The sequence below is a fragment of the Somniosus microcephalus genome, chromosome 14, assembly GCF_052327205.1.
Source record: "Somniosus microcephalus isolate GS21.2 chromosome 14, FLI_Smic_1.0, whole genome shotgun sequence".
In the NCBI taxonomy this organism is placed as follows: domain Eukaryota; kingdom Metazoa; phylum Chordata; class Chondrichthyes; order Squaliformes; family Somniosidae; genus Somniosus; species Somniosus microcephalus.
In genome coordinates, this window is record NC_141000.1 from 100,817,184 (window position 1) to 100,836,143 (window position 18,960).

At 45.9% G+C, this 18,960-nt stretch overlaps 1 protein-coding gene across 1 annotated transcript; it reads left to right on the forward strand.

Annotated features, from left to right (window-relative positions):
* The first annotated feature begins 1,828 nt into the window (after positions 1-1,828).
* On the forward strand, positions 1,829-16,059 carry mis18a (MIS18 kinetochore protein A). The gene is given in 6 exon segments (XM_086007050.1): positions 1,829-2,114; positions 5,446-5,509; positions 7,901-8,023; positions 14,792-14,891; positions 15,493-15,570; positions 15,573-16,059. Coding segments are annotated over 6 exon segments (609 nt in total). The 5' UTR covers positions 1,829-1,930; the 3' UTR covers positions 15,633-16,059.
* Positions 16,060-18,960: the final 2,901 nt, after the last annotated feature.

Here is an 18,960-nt window from a genome sequence, read left to right on the forward strand (position 1 = left end):
ATAAATGTGAGGTTATCCACTTTGGTGGCAAAAACAGGAAGGCAGATTATTATCTGAATGGCAATAGATTGGGAGAAGGGGAAGTGCAACAAGACCTGGGTGTCCTTGTGCACCAGTCGCTGAAGGTAAGCATGCAGGTGCAGCAGGCGGTTAAGAAGGCAAATGGTATGTTGGCCTTCGTAGCGAGAGGGTTTGAGTACAGGAACAAGGATGTCTTGCTGCAGTTGTACAGGGCCTTGGTGAGACCACATCTTGAGTATTGTGTGCAGTTTTGGTCGCCTTATCTGAGGAAGGATGTCCTTGCCATGGAAGGAGTTCAGCGAAGATTCACCAGGCTGATACCTGGGATGGCAGGAATGACGTAGGAGGAGAGATTGGGTCGATTGGGCTTGTACTCGCTGGAGTTTAGAAGAATGAGAGGGGATCTCATTGAAACTTATAAAATTCTGACAGGACTGGACAGACTAGATGCAGGAAGGATGTTCCCGATGGTCGGGGAGTCCAGAACCAGGGGTCACAGTCTAAGGATAAGGGGTAAGCCATTTAGGACAGAGATGAGGAGGAATTTCTTCACCCAGAGAGTGGTGAACCTGTGGAATTCTCTGCCAAAGAAGGCAGTAGGGGCCAATTCATTAAATATATTCAAGAAGGAGTTGGATATATTTCTTAAGGCTAAAGGGATCAAGCGATATGGAGAGAAGGCAGGAACAGGGTACTGAATTTGGATGATCAGCCATGATCTCATTGAATGGCGAAGCAGGCTCAAGGGGCCGAATGGCCTACTCCTGCTCCTATCTTCTATGTTTTCTATGTTTCTATGGGGTGTCAATCAAGCGGGCTGCTTTGTCCGGGATGGTGTCGAGCCTCTTGAGTGTTGTTGGAGCTGCACTCATCCAGGCAAGTGGAAAATATTCCATCACACTCCTGACTTGTGCCTTGTAGATGGTGGAAAGGCTTTGGGGAGTCAGGAGATAAGACACTTGCCACAGAATACCCAGCCTCTGACCTGCTCTTGTAACCACAGTATTTATGTGGCTGGTCCAGTTAAGTTTCTGGTCAAAGGTGAGCCCCAGGATGTTGATGATGGGGGATTTGGTGATGGTAATGCCATTAAAGTCAAGGGGTGGTGGTTAGACTTTCGCTTGTTGGAGATTGTCATTGCCTGGCACCTGTGTGGTGCGAATGTTACTGTGCTGTATGATTTTAGGATTCTGTGAAACAGAACAAATTATTTCTCTGGGATTTCTGCAAAACCTCCGCCATAGTTAGGGGATAGGGGCAACCAGGAGAATCTGTGTGGAAATTAATTGCGTTAGTGCTGTTTAGGCCCTATGCTCTGGAATTCCCGCTCTATCTCGCTACCTTTCCCTCCTCCTTTAAGATGCTCCTTAAAACCTACCTCTTTGATCAAGCTTTTGGTCACCTGTCCTTACGTGGCTTGTTGCCAAATTTTGCCTGATTACCTGCCTGTGTGGCGCCTTGGGATGTTTTACTACGGTAAAGGCGCTATATAAATGCAAATTGTTGTTGGTGGTGGTGTCCATCAGTTTACTTGGTGCATCCTGGAGTCAGCGTGTGCCTCATAGGATTATCTGCATTATTAATTCTGGTTTTATGTTGTTCGGGTAAAATTTTATTTTGGCCAGGTCATCTGTTTTGTGTTAGTGCTGTCCTCCTGAAGGGTGCTTGTGGATGCTTTGCTGGGCACCTGTCCTTGGACAAGGAGGCGCCCAAGACCCCGCGCTCAACTGCGCACGCGCACCTTACATGTAAATTGCGACGTGCGCATGCTCATGGCCGGCGGTTTGAGGGGGTTTCTGCGCCTGCGCAGAGCCGGCGGTCTGAGGGTCTTTCTGCGCCTGTGCAGAGCCGGCGGTCTGAGAGGGTTTCTGCGCCTGCGCAGAGCCGGCGTTGGTTGGTGGTTTGAAAGATGGCGGGAGTGACGGTGGATTTGTTAACGGACGAGGAAGAGGACAACAAGGATTCGCGCACTTTCATCAGCGATGACCCGGACCTGCCGGTGGTTTTCTTGTGCTCTCAGTGTCGGCTACCGGTCGGAGACTCGCTGGCCTGGGTCGGGGCCAATCCGAAAGAGAACATGATCTACCTGAGAAGTCAGTGACAGGAGCGACACTGGCAACTGGTGCAGTGACAGAGAGAGAGCCAGGGAGAGTGAGAGGGCCCAGGGGAGAGTGAGGGAAGGGCCCCCAGGGAGAGTGAGGGACAGGCCCCCAGGGGGAGTGAGGGATGGGCGGGCCCCCGGGGGGGAGTGAGGGATGGGCGGGCCCCCGGGGGGGAGTGAGGGATGGGCGGGCCCCCGGGGGGGAGTGAGGGATGGGCGGGCCCCCGGGGGGGAGTGAGGGATGGGCGGGCCCCCGGGGGGGGGGGAAGTGAGGGATGGGCGGGCCCCCCGGGGGAGAGTGAGGGGGAAGGGCACTGCAAAAAGGCCCAGAGTGAGGGGAGGGCACTGTGCCTAGGAATAGGGGAGAGAGATACAATGAGGGGGTGTGCACTATGCATTGTAAATAGGAATGGGGAGATATAGTGAGGGGTGTGCATTGTGAATGTTAATGGGGAGTTATACAGTGAGAGGTGTGCACTGTGCATTGTAAATAGGAATGTGGGAGAGATACGGGAACTGAACCAAAGACCCTTTCCCTCAAATTTAGGAGTACACGGTATGATTTACTCTGTTGGTTTCTTTCTCCCTCCACAATATCTTATTTATACAATACACACAACCTCCTTATTGTGTATGTGACGTTCATGATCTATGCCTGTCTTTTTCCCCTCCCCGAATAGGAATAGCGGGAGAGAAATATATAAAGTGAAAGGGTGTGTACGGTGCATTGAATAGTAAGGAATAGGGGGAGAGTGATACACATATGCTGAGGCATGTACTGTTCATTGTGAATAAGGAATAGGAGAGAGCAATACAGATATACACTGAGGGGATGTGTACTGTCACTAAATAATAAAGAATAGGGAGGTGTGTACTGTATACTATAAGGAATAGGAGGAAGAAAGATACAGATATATAAAGTGAGGGAGGTGCTGTACACAACTGCCTGTAATTTGTGGTCAGCGGTGAAGCAAAATAATTCACCACGGGCCCTAAAGACAGCTGCCCACAAAGATCTCGCAATCTCTGGCGAGAAGTTCAGCTTTTCCAACGTTCAGTTGAGATCAGTGTAAGTTAATGGGGAATCCCTAATGCGAGCTGCTGTGATGTCAACAAGCTGCCTAAGCAGCCAATCACAATGCAGAATTCTCACAGATGGCAACAAGGAAGTGAAAAGCTCTTTTTATTCCAACTTTTAAAAAAATGTTGGAGAGCAAAACAAAGATTGGGGCTCTCGCAATGGGAAAAGGTAAACCTGAAATAAAGTTGAACAAACTTTAAAAAAATTAAAACTTTTTTAAAGTTTCTTTAAAATTGTCATTTTTATTAAAATTGATAAATTTGACACTTCACAAAATTAAAGTTAGTTTTTCAGGGCCATAACATTTATTTTAGCAGTCAATACACTGTTAAAACCCCAGTTACACCTAATCCAAAAGGGTCTACCTTTTAATGGGGTAATTAACAGAGATATTACCGCGGAAAAGCCCAAGTTTTGGTCCGTTTCACGGAGTTCCCTGATTACACTGATTGCTGGCTCACGTGGGGTGTGGGTGGGGTGGTGGTGCACAGCGCAGCCAGTGTTGGAGCAGTGAGTGACTGACCACAACTTCAGGATTTCCTTGTTAGAATGCGCATGCGCTAAATCCTTAAATTGCGGTCAGTTTCGCTGTTACTACCCACCGCAAATAATGCCAATAAAAATAAATAGGGAGGGGCGAGATACACACAGACAGGCATATACCGAGTGAGTCAGATACACAATGAGGAGGTTGCATATACTATATGCTATAAATAATAAGTAATGGAATAAGAGACATACAGATTGACAGTCACACATTTAATGGCCTGTTTGTGTACTGTATATGAATAGTAAAGAGCAGGGGAGGGAGAGGCACACAGACAGGCATCTACAGAGTGAGAATCACATACACAGTGAGGCTGCATGTGGTATAAGTAATAAGGAATAGAGATGGGGAAAGAGACCAGCAAATACCATGAAAGTCACATATACAGCAATGAGGTTGTGTGTACTGTATAAATAAGATATGGGGTGGGGGAAAGAAATCGGCATACAGAATAAGTTGTACAGTACACTATAAATATTGAATAGTGGAGGGGGAGACGGACATCTACAAAATGAATCATACACACAATGATTGCGCACACCATACATGAGGAATAGGGAGGAAAGATACAGGAATATGCAGCACGAGAGCCATATGCGCAGTGACGAGGTTTGCACTGTACACGATAAATGAAAGCTTACTGGTGGTATTAAAGCTGTCTTTGAGCACTTAATTTTACATCTCTCTAGCACGGCAATTTTACATCTCTCTAGCACGGCAGTTCACCTCTTAAATCTACCGTTTCTGCAAGGGACCTGATGCTTGCGTTGATTTCATATTAAAAATTTTGGTGACAGTGCATGAACTCAACACTACAAATGCAGTATAAAATGGCAAATGCACATCAGCACACTGTTAGAAATCACCTGGAACAGAAAGTCTCAATACATTTGACTGGTGTAAGACTATCTCTTCCAGGTGACCTGATTTGACAAGTCTCCAATAGCTCAGGACAGACATTAAAAAAAACCCATATATAATCTAGCACTTTGAACAAAGGCACCTCCGCCCCCCCCCCCCCCCCCCCCCCCCCCGAGCTTAAAAATTCCAAACGATAAGCCCTGGTGTCAAGATTACCCATCCAGCACCATTAATGCTTTATGATAGTTTTAACTGACATCTTAGTATTTCTTATTTCTGTATTAAAAAAATTCTAAATACACTCAGTCAGGATTCTTGCCAGCTTTGCTTCTATTGAAGTTATAGATTTACAAAGCAAAATGTTAAATATAACATAATTTGCAGGAATGTGCTTGCTTGGAAGACAGCAGTTTATGTTCTTGCTAGCAGTATTATAAACTCCCAGTGTTATGCCATCACTTACAGACAATGTAAGCACATTGTATTAAAACATGTGAAAAATTATCAACGTAACTTTCGCATGAATTTAAATTATATTGATGCAAACTATCATTGGAGGTTTTGTGTCTCCTATTCTCTGTTCTATCTCCATTTTTGAAACTGAAAGCAGAAATGAAGCACACAAGTTATTGAAGTGATCACTTCAGGATTAGAAATGTGAGATATTACAAACTATGAATGAAGATAGATCAGCTTATTCTGACCTCTTGTATTTAACTGGTTAAACAGACAAGATCATCCTCGAACATGGCCTTCTATGCTCTTTGCTGTGCTTTGTGAATATTGTGCCTGAATTCTGAACTTGTAAACTAATAACGTACTGCCCTTTTACAGGCGTCACTAAAAACATCCTTGTAGACAAAGAACAGAAGATAGACACAGGAGATGAGTCAGGCTGGTAAGTATGTAATATTGATGAGTGCAGCATTTTGAGCTAGTCGTCAAAGGCTAACTGAAGAAAGATTTGATTCTATTTATATTCCTTATACAATAGATAATGGCCCGTATTTTGCGGTAGGAATAACGGTGAGGTTATCAGCGCTCACCATTATTATGGAGTAAATCGGACCAAGCTTCTTGAGTGTTGTTGGAGCTGCACTCATCCAGGCAAGTGGAGAGTATTCCATCACACTCCTTACTTGTGCCTTGTAGATGGCGGAAAGGCTTTGGGGAATCATGAGGTGAGACACTTGCCACAGAATACCCAGCCTCTGACCGGCTCCTGTTTCCACAGTATTTATGTGGCTGGTCCAGTTAAGTTGCTGGTCAATGGTGACCCCCAGGATGTTGATAGTGGGGGATTCAGCGATGGTAATGCCGTTGAAAGTCAAGGGGCGGTGGTTAGACTCTCGCTTGTTGGAGATGGTCATTGCCTGGCACTTGTGTGGCGCGAATGTTACTTGCCACTTATCAGCCCAAGCCTGAATGTCATCCAGGTCTTGTTGCATGCGGGCATGGACTGCTTCATTATCTGAGGAGTTGTGAATGGCACTGAACACTGTGCAGTCATCAGCAAACATCCCCATTTCTGACCTTCTGTTGGCGGGATGGTCATTGATGAAGCAGCTGAAGATGGTTGGGCCTAGGACACTGCCCTGAGGAACTCCTGCAGTGATGTCCTGGGGCTGTGATGATTGACCTTCAATCACCACAACCATCTTCCTTTGTGCTAGGTATGACTCCAGCCAGTGGAGTGTTTTCCCCCCGATTCCCATTGACTTCAGTTTTACTAGGGCTCCTTGCTGCCCCACTCGATCAAATGCTGCCTTGATGTCAAGGGCAGTCACTCGTACCTCACCTCTGGAATTCAGCTCCTTTGTCCATGTTTGGACCAAGGCTGTAATGAGGTCGGGAGCTGAGTGGTCCTGGTGGAACCCAAACTGGGCATCAGTAAGCAGGTTATTGGTGAGTAAGTGCCGCTTGATAGCACTGTTGACGACATCTTCATCACTTTGCTGCTGATTGAGAGTAGACTGATGGGGCGGTAATTGGCCGGATTGGATTTGTCCTGCTTTTTGTGGACAGGACATACCTGGGCAGTTTTCCACATTATCGGATAGATGCCAGTGTTGTAGCTGTACTGGAGCAGCTTGGCTAGAGGCGCGGCTAGTTCTGCATTGCATTGATAGCAGATGGACAGTCACTTTTTTTTGTGGCAACAGAATGGAAAGTCCAAATCTGTAAATGGATACGAATACTGTAAAGAATGCAATAGCCCATTCTCTGTTGTGGATGGACATGAAGAATAAAATGTCAGTTGCCAAAACATGATACGAACAGCAATACAGCCTACCTTGGGTTCTCTAAACATATTCATAAGGTTAATCACATATCCTATATAAACTATGAAATAACAGAAAAGTACAAAAAGCTCAAAAAAGATAAGGGCTCCAAAAATAAAAATAGAGGCTCCAGTGTGGATCCAGATGGACAATATATCCAGCGTTGCCAACATCCAGTGAACAATTTTTTTTAATGGACACTGTATTCTAACTGGCCTAACCAATGATTTTTAGAGCTTTAGCATTACCTCTGCTTTGTACTGTATGTCCCTATTTATAAAACTTTGAATCCCATATGCTTTTTAAAACCTTTCAGATTGTCCTCCCACTTTTTATAAATGTACATTTCTGGGCCCGAAGTCCCTCTGCTCTTCCTCTTTAAATATTTTACCTTTTAGTGTGTATGTCCTCTTTTTTTCCTCAACAAAATGCACCACTTCATGTTTCTCTGTATCAAATTTCATCTGACATCTATCTCTAGAAGACTATGTCTACTTTTGGTCCCTTCACATGGTGGGTGATAGAGACCCTGGAAAAGGTTCAAAGGAGGGCTGCTAGATTGAGAACCATAGTAGGCTTAGAAAACTGGGGCTTTTAACTCTAGAAAAATGTAGACTTCAACGAGATTTGTTTGAGGCCTTTAAAATAATGAAACGAATAGTCAATCCATGTGGATAGGCTATTCAAGCTAGATAGATTAGGGAGAACTAGGGGACGTAAGTAAAAATTCCATAAACATAGAACTAGGTTAAATGTTAGGTACTACTTTTCACAAAGGGTTGTGGATTTCTGGAACAGGTTGCCAGCATATGCAGTGTGTGGGTTTACTGCAAGCATTCTTTCTGCCTCTCCTAGGAGACTATGTGGTAAGTGGGTGTGGGGGAGGCAGATGGTATGTAGAAGTCACACCATGATGGTATATAGCCGATGGCTCAGCTGGTCTTTTTCTGCACTTCATTTATATATATTCATATTTCTGTAGTAACTTTATTTTCCTCTCCTTCCAGCATTTACGTGTTGTTATCCTGTAGTGGCTGCTCTCTGTTACTGGGTCGAATGTACCTTTGCACGCCAGTCCACCTCGACTTCAAACGGAACATATATTGCTTGGCTGTGGCCTATATTGAAAGGCAAGTATGTATATATATAAAAAAAATCAGTCTCCAATGTACAAAGCATGTGAATCTATCTAATGCCAGAAATATGATAAATTGGCAGAGCAGTAAAATTAATTTCACCAACTGTTGTAGATATATGCTACATCTTTAACAGTTTGATATCAATTTAGAGAGAATTCCAAATGATCGCAATGAATGGCCGTTTATGTATACAGTTCCACTAACTGCTGAATTTTGCCAGTGTTGCTGAGTTATAAGAACCATAATACAGGTGTGAATGTTAGATTTTTAAAGGTAAAAATAGATGTTTTCATTAAGTCTTCAATATTCACAATCTTGGATGGACTGAATTCATAAGATGGTAGCCAATTAAAAATGTGATGCCACTTTTCTTTGGTCAGCTGAGTGCCTGGCACATGTTAAAGCCCATCACCATACGTAGGAATCTCAAAACCATGCTGCTGAGAAATCCAGACAAGTAGAGTTTCTGTTTACCTAATCTGGAACGCACTTACACTCCTCGTAGGGACACATCTCACCCATCTCAGTCCAGAGAGCTTAAGTGCAGGTATATTACTTTTATTCCCCTTCCTTTTAAATTGTTGTTAGACCAATAATATTTGTAGTAGCATGTTTCCCATATAGGCTTGTTCTCAACAAAGGGGCATTGTGATACTGTGGTAAACCACTTTTATCGTTCACTATCGTTACACTATAGTTATCACTGTTATATTGTTATCACTGTTCTCACTGTTGTATCACTATACGAGGTCGCCTCTTGTCACGCTGTTATACCTGGGCTGACCATCACTGACTCCGCCCATGGCTCCACCTACCTGCCCAGGTATAAAGGTAGTCGACTGGCTGGTATTCCTCCTTGTTGGATCCGATCACCCATGAGGGTGGGCTCTGTTATTTAGTCAATAAAAACCTATAGTTACTTTCCTAACTCGTCGCTTTTCATTGGACGAATTGATAGGTATATCAATTTTATTGACTAAATTTTAAGATGTCTAACCAGCCAGACGCCCAGCCACAGCAGCCTTCAGACGCCGAACTACAACAGTCACAGCAGCCGGCTTGGCTGCGAGCCCTCAGACCACCGTACCTGGATCTAAATCCACAGGCAGCAAACTCAGCCCTCGACTTCGATCACTGGCTGAGCTGCTTTGAAGCCTACCTGGAAGAGTCCAGCGTGCCTCAGAGATCCAAGCTAAGAGTTCTGAACGCCCAACTGAGCCCTAAAGTATTCGCGTTCATCCGGGACCTTAAAACATACGAGGACGCCATCAACCGGCTGAAAAGACAGTACCAAACCCCGGTAAACTCCATGTATACCAGGCACCTCCTAAGGTCCCGCCCGCAACTGCCAGGGGAGCCGGTGGAGGAATTTTTACGGGTGCTACAAGCACTCGGCAGAGACTGTAACTTTAAAGCAGTAACGGCGGCAGAAAATACGGAAGACAACGTCCGCGATGCCTTTGTGAAAGGCCTGCGGTCCGACTACTCATGGCAGCGATTACTGGAAGCAAAGGACCTGGACAAAGCTGCAGCCCTCGCTCTCTCCCTGGAGGTGGCCCATCGGGACCAGGAGGCGTTTTCCAGGTACTGTTCGCGACCCTGGGACTCGGGCCCGACCCCTACCGCAATACCCTTCACTGCGCCGCCCCCGGGACCTACCTCAGCGTCGGCGTCCCGGACCCGATCGGGACCGCCACCCCCGGTACCGGCTCCGACATCGGACCCCCGCGGCTGTTTTTTCTGCGGCCAGGAGAAACACCCGAGGTCGCGCTGCCCAGCTAGGAACTCCACCTGCTCAACCTGCAGGAAGAAAGGCCATTTTGCTAAGGCCTGCAGAAGTGGATCTTCAGAGGCCAGCAGTGCCTCATGCGAACTGTGGGGGCGGCCATCTTCCTTCAAGGCAACAGAGGCCAGCATCCCCACACGTGAGTCATGGGGCGGCCATCTTTGATCAAGGCAACCGACACCAACAGTGCCTCATGTGAGTTATGGGGGCAGCCATCTCCTCCGCCATTTTGTCCAACCTCGTGGGAGACTCCATTTTACCCACCACGCTCGACTGCCACCGTGCCTCCGGACCCGACGACCGCCTCACCCGCAGACGACAGCGACTCGCTCAGCTACACACTAGCCTCCGTCACTCTGGATCAAGCCCGCCCGCATCACCTGTCCAAGTCGATGATAGACATCAAAGTAAACGGCCACGCCACAACCTGCCTGTTCGACAGCGGAAGCACGGAGAGCTTCATCCACCCAGACACGGTGAGCCACTACTCCCTCCCTGTCCTGCCAACGCACAACCGAATCTCGATGGCATCGAGGTCCCACGCCACGGACATCAGCGGCTACTGTGTTGTGACCCTGTCGGTTAAGGGTACGGAGTATAAAAACTTTAAACTCCTCGTCCTCCCCCAGCTCTGCGCTGCCGTCCTACTAGGGCTGGACTTCCAATCCCACCTCCAAAGTGTCACCCTAGCATACGGTGGACCCCTCCCCCCACTCAGTCGACAACCAGCGGATGTCAAACCGCCCACCGCGTAACACCTGCAGCCTATCCACCCTCAAGGTCCCGCCACCTTCCCTGTTCGCTAACCTAACCCCCGACTGCAAACCCGTCGCTACCAAGAGCAGGCGGTACAGCACCGGGGACAGAGCCTTCATTAGCTATGAGGTGCGGCGCCTCCTGAAAGAGGGCATTATCGAGGGGAGCTGCAGCCCCTGGCGTGCCCAGGTCGTGGTCGTTAAAAATCGCCTGGTCATCGACTACAGCCAGACCATAAACAGGTACACCCAGCTGGACGCATACCCCCTTCCCCGCATATCTGACATGGTCAATCAGATTGCACAATACCGAGTATTCTCGACCATCGACCTTAAGTCGGCCTACCACCAACTCCCTATCAGCCTGGAGGACCGCCAGTATACCGCCTTCGAGGCGAATGGGCGCCTCTACCACTTCCTTAGGGTCCCCTTCGGTGTCACCAACGGGGTTTCGGTCTTCCAAAGGGAGATGGACCGGATGGTTGACCAGAACGGACTGCAGGCCACGTTCCCTTATCTAGATAACGTCACCATCTGCGGCCGCGACCGGCAGGACCATGACGTGAATCTGGAGAAATTCCTCCGTACGGCCCAACGGCTGAACCTCGCCTACAATAAGGAGAAATGTGTGTTTAACACCTCGCGCCTTGCCATCCTCGGCTGTGTAGTAGAGAACGGAGTCATCGGCCCGACCCCGAAAGAATGCGCCCCCTCATGGAGCTACCCCTCCCCCACTGTCCTAAGGCACTTAAGAGAACCCTGGGACTCTTCGCCTACTATGCCCAATGGGTGCCCAATTATGCGGACAAAGCCAGACCCCTCATGAAGTCCACATCCTTCCCCCTTACGGAGGAAGCGTGCGCGGCCTTCTCCCTCATTAAGGGAGACATAGCCAAGGCCACAATGCACGCAGTGGATGAGTCCATCCCCTTCCAAGTGGAGAGCGATGCATCCGACTTCGCCCTAGCCGCTACCCTTAACCAGGAGGGGAGGCCGGTGGCCTTCTTCTCAAGGACCCTACAGGGCCCTGAGATCCGACACTCATCGGTCGAGAAGGAAGCCCAGGCGATCGTGGAGGCGGTACGACGCTGGAGGCATTACCTGGCAGGCAAACGATTTACCCTCCTCACCGACCAGCGTTCGGTCGCTTTCATGTTTAATAACAAGCTGAGGGGCAAAATCAAGAATGACAAGATCTTGAGGTGGAGAATCGAGCTATCCACCTACGATTATGATATCTTGTACCGGCCAGGTAAGCTGAACGAACCCCCTGATGCTCTTTCACGGATTACATGCGCCAGCGCGCATATTGATAGACTTCAGACCCTCCACAACGACCTCTGCCACCCCGGGGTCACCAGACTTTACCATTTCATTAAGGCCCGCAACCTGACCTACTCCATCGAGGAGGTCAGGACCATGACCAGGAACTGCCAGACCTGTGCCGAGTGCAAACCGCACTTCTATAGGCCGGACAGAGCAAGCCTGATCAAGGCCACCCGCCCCTTCGAGCGCCTGAGCATCGACTTTAAGGGGCCCCTACCGTCATCTGACCGTAATGTGTACTTCCTCAACATCGTTGATGAGTACTCCCGTTTCCCCTTTGCCTTCCCCTGCCCAGACATGACCAGTACCACGGTCATTAAATGCCTGAACGAACTCTTCGCCTTGTTCGGGTTCCCGAACTATATACATAGTGACCGGGGCTCCTCCTTCATGAGCGAGGAACTCCGTCAGTTTCTACTAGCGAGAGGTATTGCAGCAAGCAGGACCACCAGCTACAACCCCCGAGGGAACGGCCAGGTGGAAAGAGAGAACGCGACGGTATGGAAGGCCGTCCTCTTAGCCTTAAAGTCTAAGGGCCTCCCAACCTCCCGCTGGCAGGAAGTCCTCCCGACAGCGCTGCATTCCATCCGGTCACTACTTTGCACTGCCGTTAACGCCACCCCCCATGAACGAATGTTTGTTTTCCCCAGGAAGTCGACTACGGGAACCACTCTACCAACCTGGCTGACCTCTCCGGGGCCCGTCTTGCTGCGAAAGCACGTGAGGGCCCATAAAACGGACCCCCTGGTCGAGAGGGTGAACCTCCTGCACGCCAACCCCCAGTACGCCTACGTGGCTTACCCAGACGGGCGGGAGGATACTGTCTCCTTACGAGACCTCGCACCCTCGGGCACTCCGGAGACACCACCTTTTACCCCCCACCACCCCCCCAATTCCAGCCCAGGTAGACGGCATGCCGGAACCCCACGAGCCTTCGCCGACCACGCAGACACCAGCATTAACACCGGACAATGCAACACCGCCGCTGCGACGATCGGAGAGGCTTACGAAGCCTCCGGACAGACTGACATACCAGAACTGGTAGTACACTTCACCCCGCCGGACTCAAATCTAAAGAAGGGGTGAATGTGGTAAACCACTTTTATCGTTCACTATCGTTACACTATAGTTATCACTGTTATATTGTTATCACTGTTCTCACTGTTGTATCACTATACGAGGTCGCCTCTTGTCACGCTGTTATACCTGGGCTGACCATCACTGACTCCGCCCATGGCTCCACCTACCTGCCCAGGTATAAAGGTAGTCGACTGGCTGGTATTCCTCCTTGTTGGATCCGATCACCCATGAGGGTGGGCTCTGTTATTTAGTCAATAAAAACCTATAGTTACTTTCCTAACTCGTCGCTTTTCATTGGACGAATTGATAGGTATATCAGATACATGATCAAGAATAGACTTTGCAAGCCAACAATCATCCTGTGCCCTCACCTAACAATTGAGAACATCAAACTTGCCCTACCAGTTGTGTCACAACAACAACTTGTATTTATACAGCGCCTTTAACGTAGTAAAACGTTCCAAGGCGCTTCACAGGAACATTATAAAACAAAATTTGACACCTAGCCACACAAGGAGATATTCGGGCAGATGACCAAAAGCTTGGTCAAAGAGGTAGGTTTTAAGGAGGGTCTTAAAGGAGGAAAGAGAGGTGAACAGGTTTAGGGAGGGAATTCCAGAGCTTGGGGCCTTGGCAGCTGAAGACACGGCCACCAGTAGTTGAGCAATTAAAATCGGGGATGTTCAAGAGGCAAGAATTAGAGGAGAGCGGATATCTCACTAAGAATATAATAACAAGGGGAGGGGAAGAAGAGGCACCACCTAACGTAGCATTAAACCATGATGACTCCGAGATCCTAGGTTAAATTCCTCCTCTCTACTGAGTTAGTTGATGTCAGCAGTAGGGGTGATCCAAATGGTCTCTGTGTCCCTGGGCTAAATAAAAATCTTCAGGGTTCCTACTTCCAATTACTGTGCAGTGGCTTGTGTTGGAAAGTGTATGTGAATGTCCAATTCAAGAGTGGATCAGGCTCTGTTGTAATTCTCTCTGTGGCCAAAGAATCTAGTGACCCTTAGACGACGAGGTACTGGAGGGTTACTGGCATTGTAGAACGGTGCCTCAGCAAGAGTTAATGCCAGGAGAGGAGTGGAAATTGGATGATAAGAGTAGCTTTGAAGAAATAAATAAGTTGCATTTATATAGCATCATCCTCAGGATATCCTAAAGCACCTCCCAGCCAAATGAGTACTTTTGAATTGTAGTCACTGTTGTAATGTGAGGAAACGTGGCAGCCAATTTGAACACACAACGGCCCCTCAAACAGCAGTGAGATAAATGACTAGATAATCTGTTTTTTTGGTGGTGTTGACTAAGGGTTAAATATTGGCCAGGACACCAGGCGAATTCCTCTGCTTTTCTTTGAATATTGACATTGGATATTTTACACCCACCTAAAGGGGCAGACAGGGCCTCTGTTTAAGATCTCATGTAAAACAGTGCGGCATTCCCTCCTCTACACTGAAGTGCCAAATCGAATATGTGCTAAAGACTCTGGAACGGTTCTTAAACCCATGACCTGATTCAAGCGAGAGTGCAGCTACTGAACCAAGACTGACCCAACGTTCTTCATGGATTTTCAATTAAGCTGGTACCATGTGCACTGAAAAGATAAATAGATACGTAGAACAGAAAGATTAAAACTGTTTTATTCCTTATGAATTTGGTGCTCAAGGTTTGGAAAACTCCAGGAAAGTGACTAAGAGGAGTGCATTTATCTGAGTATATAAGTAATATTCATAATCAGTAGTTACCTAATTTACCTATGATTTGTTTTTCAAATTGTAAATGATAATCTTTGCTTTATTTCCATAGTTATGTCCTTGGCGCCACCATAAATGCAGAATTTGTAGATGAGGGAAAAAAGCCAGTAGTCCTAGAAACTCAAGTTGAAATCCTTGAAGAACTAGCAAAGGTAACTTTGTGTGGTTGGATCTTCAGGTTAAGGTTGTCTTCAGTAGTTTTGCTTTGCTGTCTTGCAAATTCAAATTTCAGTTGACTGAGAATAAACCATTTGAAGAAAATAACCTTAGTTGAATATTTTGTACTTAAATTGATTATTGAAGAGCAGTTTTGAAATTCAGGACTTATAAGATGCAGTCAGAAGTTGTGTTTTGTTAGAAGTTAACGGCAAACAGATTAATAACTATTTGCAACTTGCCAAATTAAATTTTATGACTGACAAAAAGGTTTTTGTTCTAAAGATGGATTATTTTGATGCATAACCTACAAAACTAAGTGCTGTATTTATCTTTGGAAAAACATAGCTGATCCCATGTGCTATGCAAAAAAACAAAGGTTTGCACTTTGATATGCACCTAGATTTTCATCAGGCTTAATGATTAATTGTCCTTCGAGAACCAGTTTCTAGAAAAGATGTTAAAATATCCATGGGAAAGATGTTGCCTGACTATTTTGTTCTGGTTTTCATTTTTATCACATGTTTTTTCATCAAATTTAGCCTATTATATTGCTGTTCACAAATGAACCGTATGATATAATTTTCCTTCCAACAGTCCCAAACTGTGCTGAATCTGATGATTGCAAGGCTGGCTGCTGTTGAAGAAAAGATAGAATCATTACAGAATGAGGGGCGATTCTAACAGAAATATTACATTCCAAAATTTTTTATGCTGATGGAGAGACTGCATTTTGAAGATATCAGCAGGCAACCGATGCCCAAGCTCAGAAGATTAACAAGCAATCTTTAGGGAAGTCCTTTCTTTCTTCTGCCATATGATGGCTTTTGTCTGGTACAGAACCACAAACCTTAGCTCACGGTTGTCAAATATTGTTTATGTTGTGCATTATGCCAGCTGCTGAATTTAACTTTGACTCGTAATCATATTATGTTTAAAAACCTATGGCTAATCAACATGACCCATTGTAAAATTGTATCATAAGCTACCTTTAAATGTTGATACACATCTTGTATCTGTTTAGTTAAAGCTTAAACGGAGGCAGTCTCTATCCATTTCATCGTGATCCATAATTGTCTTTATAAAATAGTTTTAGTTGCAGTTTCTTTACTGTTCTATAAATGTATAATCAAGTTAATGTGAAATAAAGCTGTTTGTATAGTTTTGATGCATACAAGTTACTCTCTAATTATACACATTCTACAATATTTATATTTTATTTTATTCAAAGTGCAAAAGTCCCCTTCTCAGAAGCAAGGATACTCCTTGACTATAATTCCCCTTTAATTTAGAGTAATCTGGGAATGAACTGAAAAAAGCTTTTTTTATCTAGGTTTCATGCAGAGTATCACTATCATCAAAGGGTTAAAAAGAAAAGCTCTGTTATTTTACTTTCAATTTCATATTAAACACACAAAAATAATGCACATTATGCAGTAAGCACATACTTGTGTAATGCTGCATTCAGTAATGCCAGACACATTCCATTGTACTGCATGAAAACACCGTCTTGTTTCCATCTGTAGAGGGCACTCACAGTCTGGCTATGTAAGCATGAAAGCAAGTAGAACCAGGGTTCTCTGATTTGTACAGTACTCATTTCTTCCATGTATGGGCAAATAGTGTGCTTACTGTTCAAAGCCTACCGTCTCAGATTTTTTTCAACTGCAGAAAATTCTGTGTCCCATAACAAACTTTCTTTAAAAAAAACACTCCCTCAATAAACACGAGATAAACGAACTTATCAAAACACCCCGTGCATTCACAGCTCTGAAAAGAACCACAGATCCAATCTTTTTTTGGTGCTGTGATGCTTTTCAAAAAAGAATTCTTGCGATATGAGTGACAAGACCACAATTATTGCCCATCCCTAGTTCTTAAGGTGGTTATAGGACTTTTTGCTGTTGGATAAGGAATTGCAAAATTTGACCCAGCAACAATGGAAAAAAAAAAACCAGCGGTATATGTCTGTCAGGAAGGTGTGCAAGTTGGACGGGATCGGAAATGTTCCTGTGATATTGCACGTCCTCTCTGTGGCAGAGGCTGGGAGGTGCAGTTGAAGTAAGCTTGGTGAATTGCAGTGTTGCAAATTCGATAGCACATACTGCAGCCATAGTGTGTTGGTGGTGGAAGGGATGGATACTGAGTCCAGTGTCGGGCATCTATCAACAATGTTCCCTGTCATTTTGATTCGGGATGCGCAGCCCATTTAAAATACCGCATGGGCGGTTTTTCTACTGAAAAGCCAGCTTGTGCGGAACTCCTGGAGCACAGCGGGACCTCGCAGCTTACAGGGAGCATTGCTGATCAATTGGACTGCTTTATCCTGGACAGTGCCAAGTTTTGTGAGTGTTGTCACAGCTGCACCTATCCAAATGAGTGATGATGAGTACAGGAAACTTTGGTTTATCCGGAGGTTGTATGTCCGGAATACTCGATCTAACGGCAAAAATCAGGAGCCGTTTTTTTAGATCTCGTTCTTTTTTCTCCCCCCCCCCCCCCCCCCCCAAATCAGCCACTGCAAGGTCTGTAGCTATAGCAACAGCTTCAGCTAGAGACTCTTGCAGCTGCAGCCGACTCTTTAGAAGCTGTTGCTAAGCAACAGTGTTTGTTGTCAGATAGGTAGATGAAAACCTCCGTATGCTTCAACATTAACTTTGTATGTCTGGCAGTTTTGATAGATCGGCAACACGCCGGTCCCGTCAGTGCCGGATATCACAGTTTCCTGTATTCCATCAAGATTCTGACTTAAGCCTTTTAAATGGCAGAGAGGCTTTGAAGTGTCGGGAGAGGAGACCATTGTCATAGAATGCCTAACCTCTGCCCTGGCAGGTCTGGTTAAGCTTCTGGTCAATGTTGTTGCTCCCCCCCCCCAAAAATGTTGATGGTGGGGGCCTTGGTCGTGGTGATGTCATTGATGGCTAGGGGGAGGTGATTAGACTTTCGCTAGTTAAGAGTGCCAGTCGATGATCATCTCCGTGTGCCACAAATGTTAATTGTCCAATTGCCAGCCCAAACGATATTGTCAAGTCCTGCTGTAAACTGGCATATGCTGCTTCATTACCTAGGGTGTTGTGAATGAAGCTGTACACTGTGGGATCGCCATTGACCAGTCCCATTCCATTATCATGTAGGGAAAGTTTTTGATGAAGCAGCTGAAGATGATGAGCCACTGTACTGAGGAATATCTTGGAGCTGTGATAATTGGTTTTCGACAACTGCTGCCATCTTCCTGTGTGTCAGATACGACTCCAACCACTGAAGGGGTTTTCCCTTCATTGACTTTTTCACACAAAAGGTAGTATAAATCTGGAGCTATCTTCTCCAAAAGGATGTGGATGCTAAGAAAATTGGAGCTTTCAAGACTGAGATAGAGTTTTATTAGGTAAGGGCATCAAGGGATATGGAACAAAGGTTGGTAAATGGAGTTGTACAGATCAGCCACAATCTCAGGGCTGAATGGCCTACTCCTGTTACTATGTTTTGCTAGGGTTCCTTGATACTGTATTTGGCAAATACTGCCTTGATATTGAGGGCAGCTACTGTCACTTCTCAAGAGCATTCAGCTGCTGTGCCTTTGTCCAGATGAGGACTACAGAGCTTTGATCTGATCTGTTAGTCGGGGGACTGGGGATATCACATATTCTATGACCTTATGTCATTACGTGGCAGATTGTCTTATTCCTCTAAATTCACATTTTTATTAACATTTTATGGCACTTTTCTAGTGTCAATTTATCTGGTTGCACTGATGGTAAACAGAAAATGCATTGGGGATTTCTTGATATATATATCCAGCTGATGTCATAACACACAAGTTGCTGCTTTGCTAGATCCACCTGTTTGGATAAATCATATTCAATAAGTCCCATGTGTGTTTTGTGTTTATATATCTGCATATAGTTGTCTTTTGAGCTGGCAGTCCTATAGTTAGGTGTTCACTGATAAATGCAAAAATCTATAAATTAAAATTTTATGGGTGCAGCATTACTAAATGGGTAGTTGAGGTGGGACCCAGTTCCACTGGATCTTTGCCACTTTTGATGTGTGCTGGTCTTTCCATTC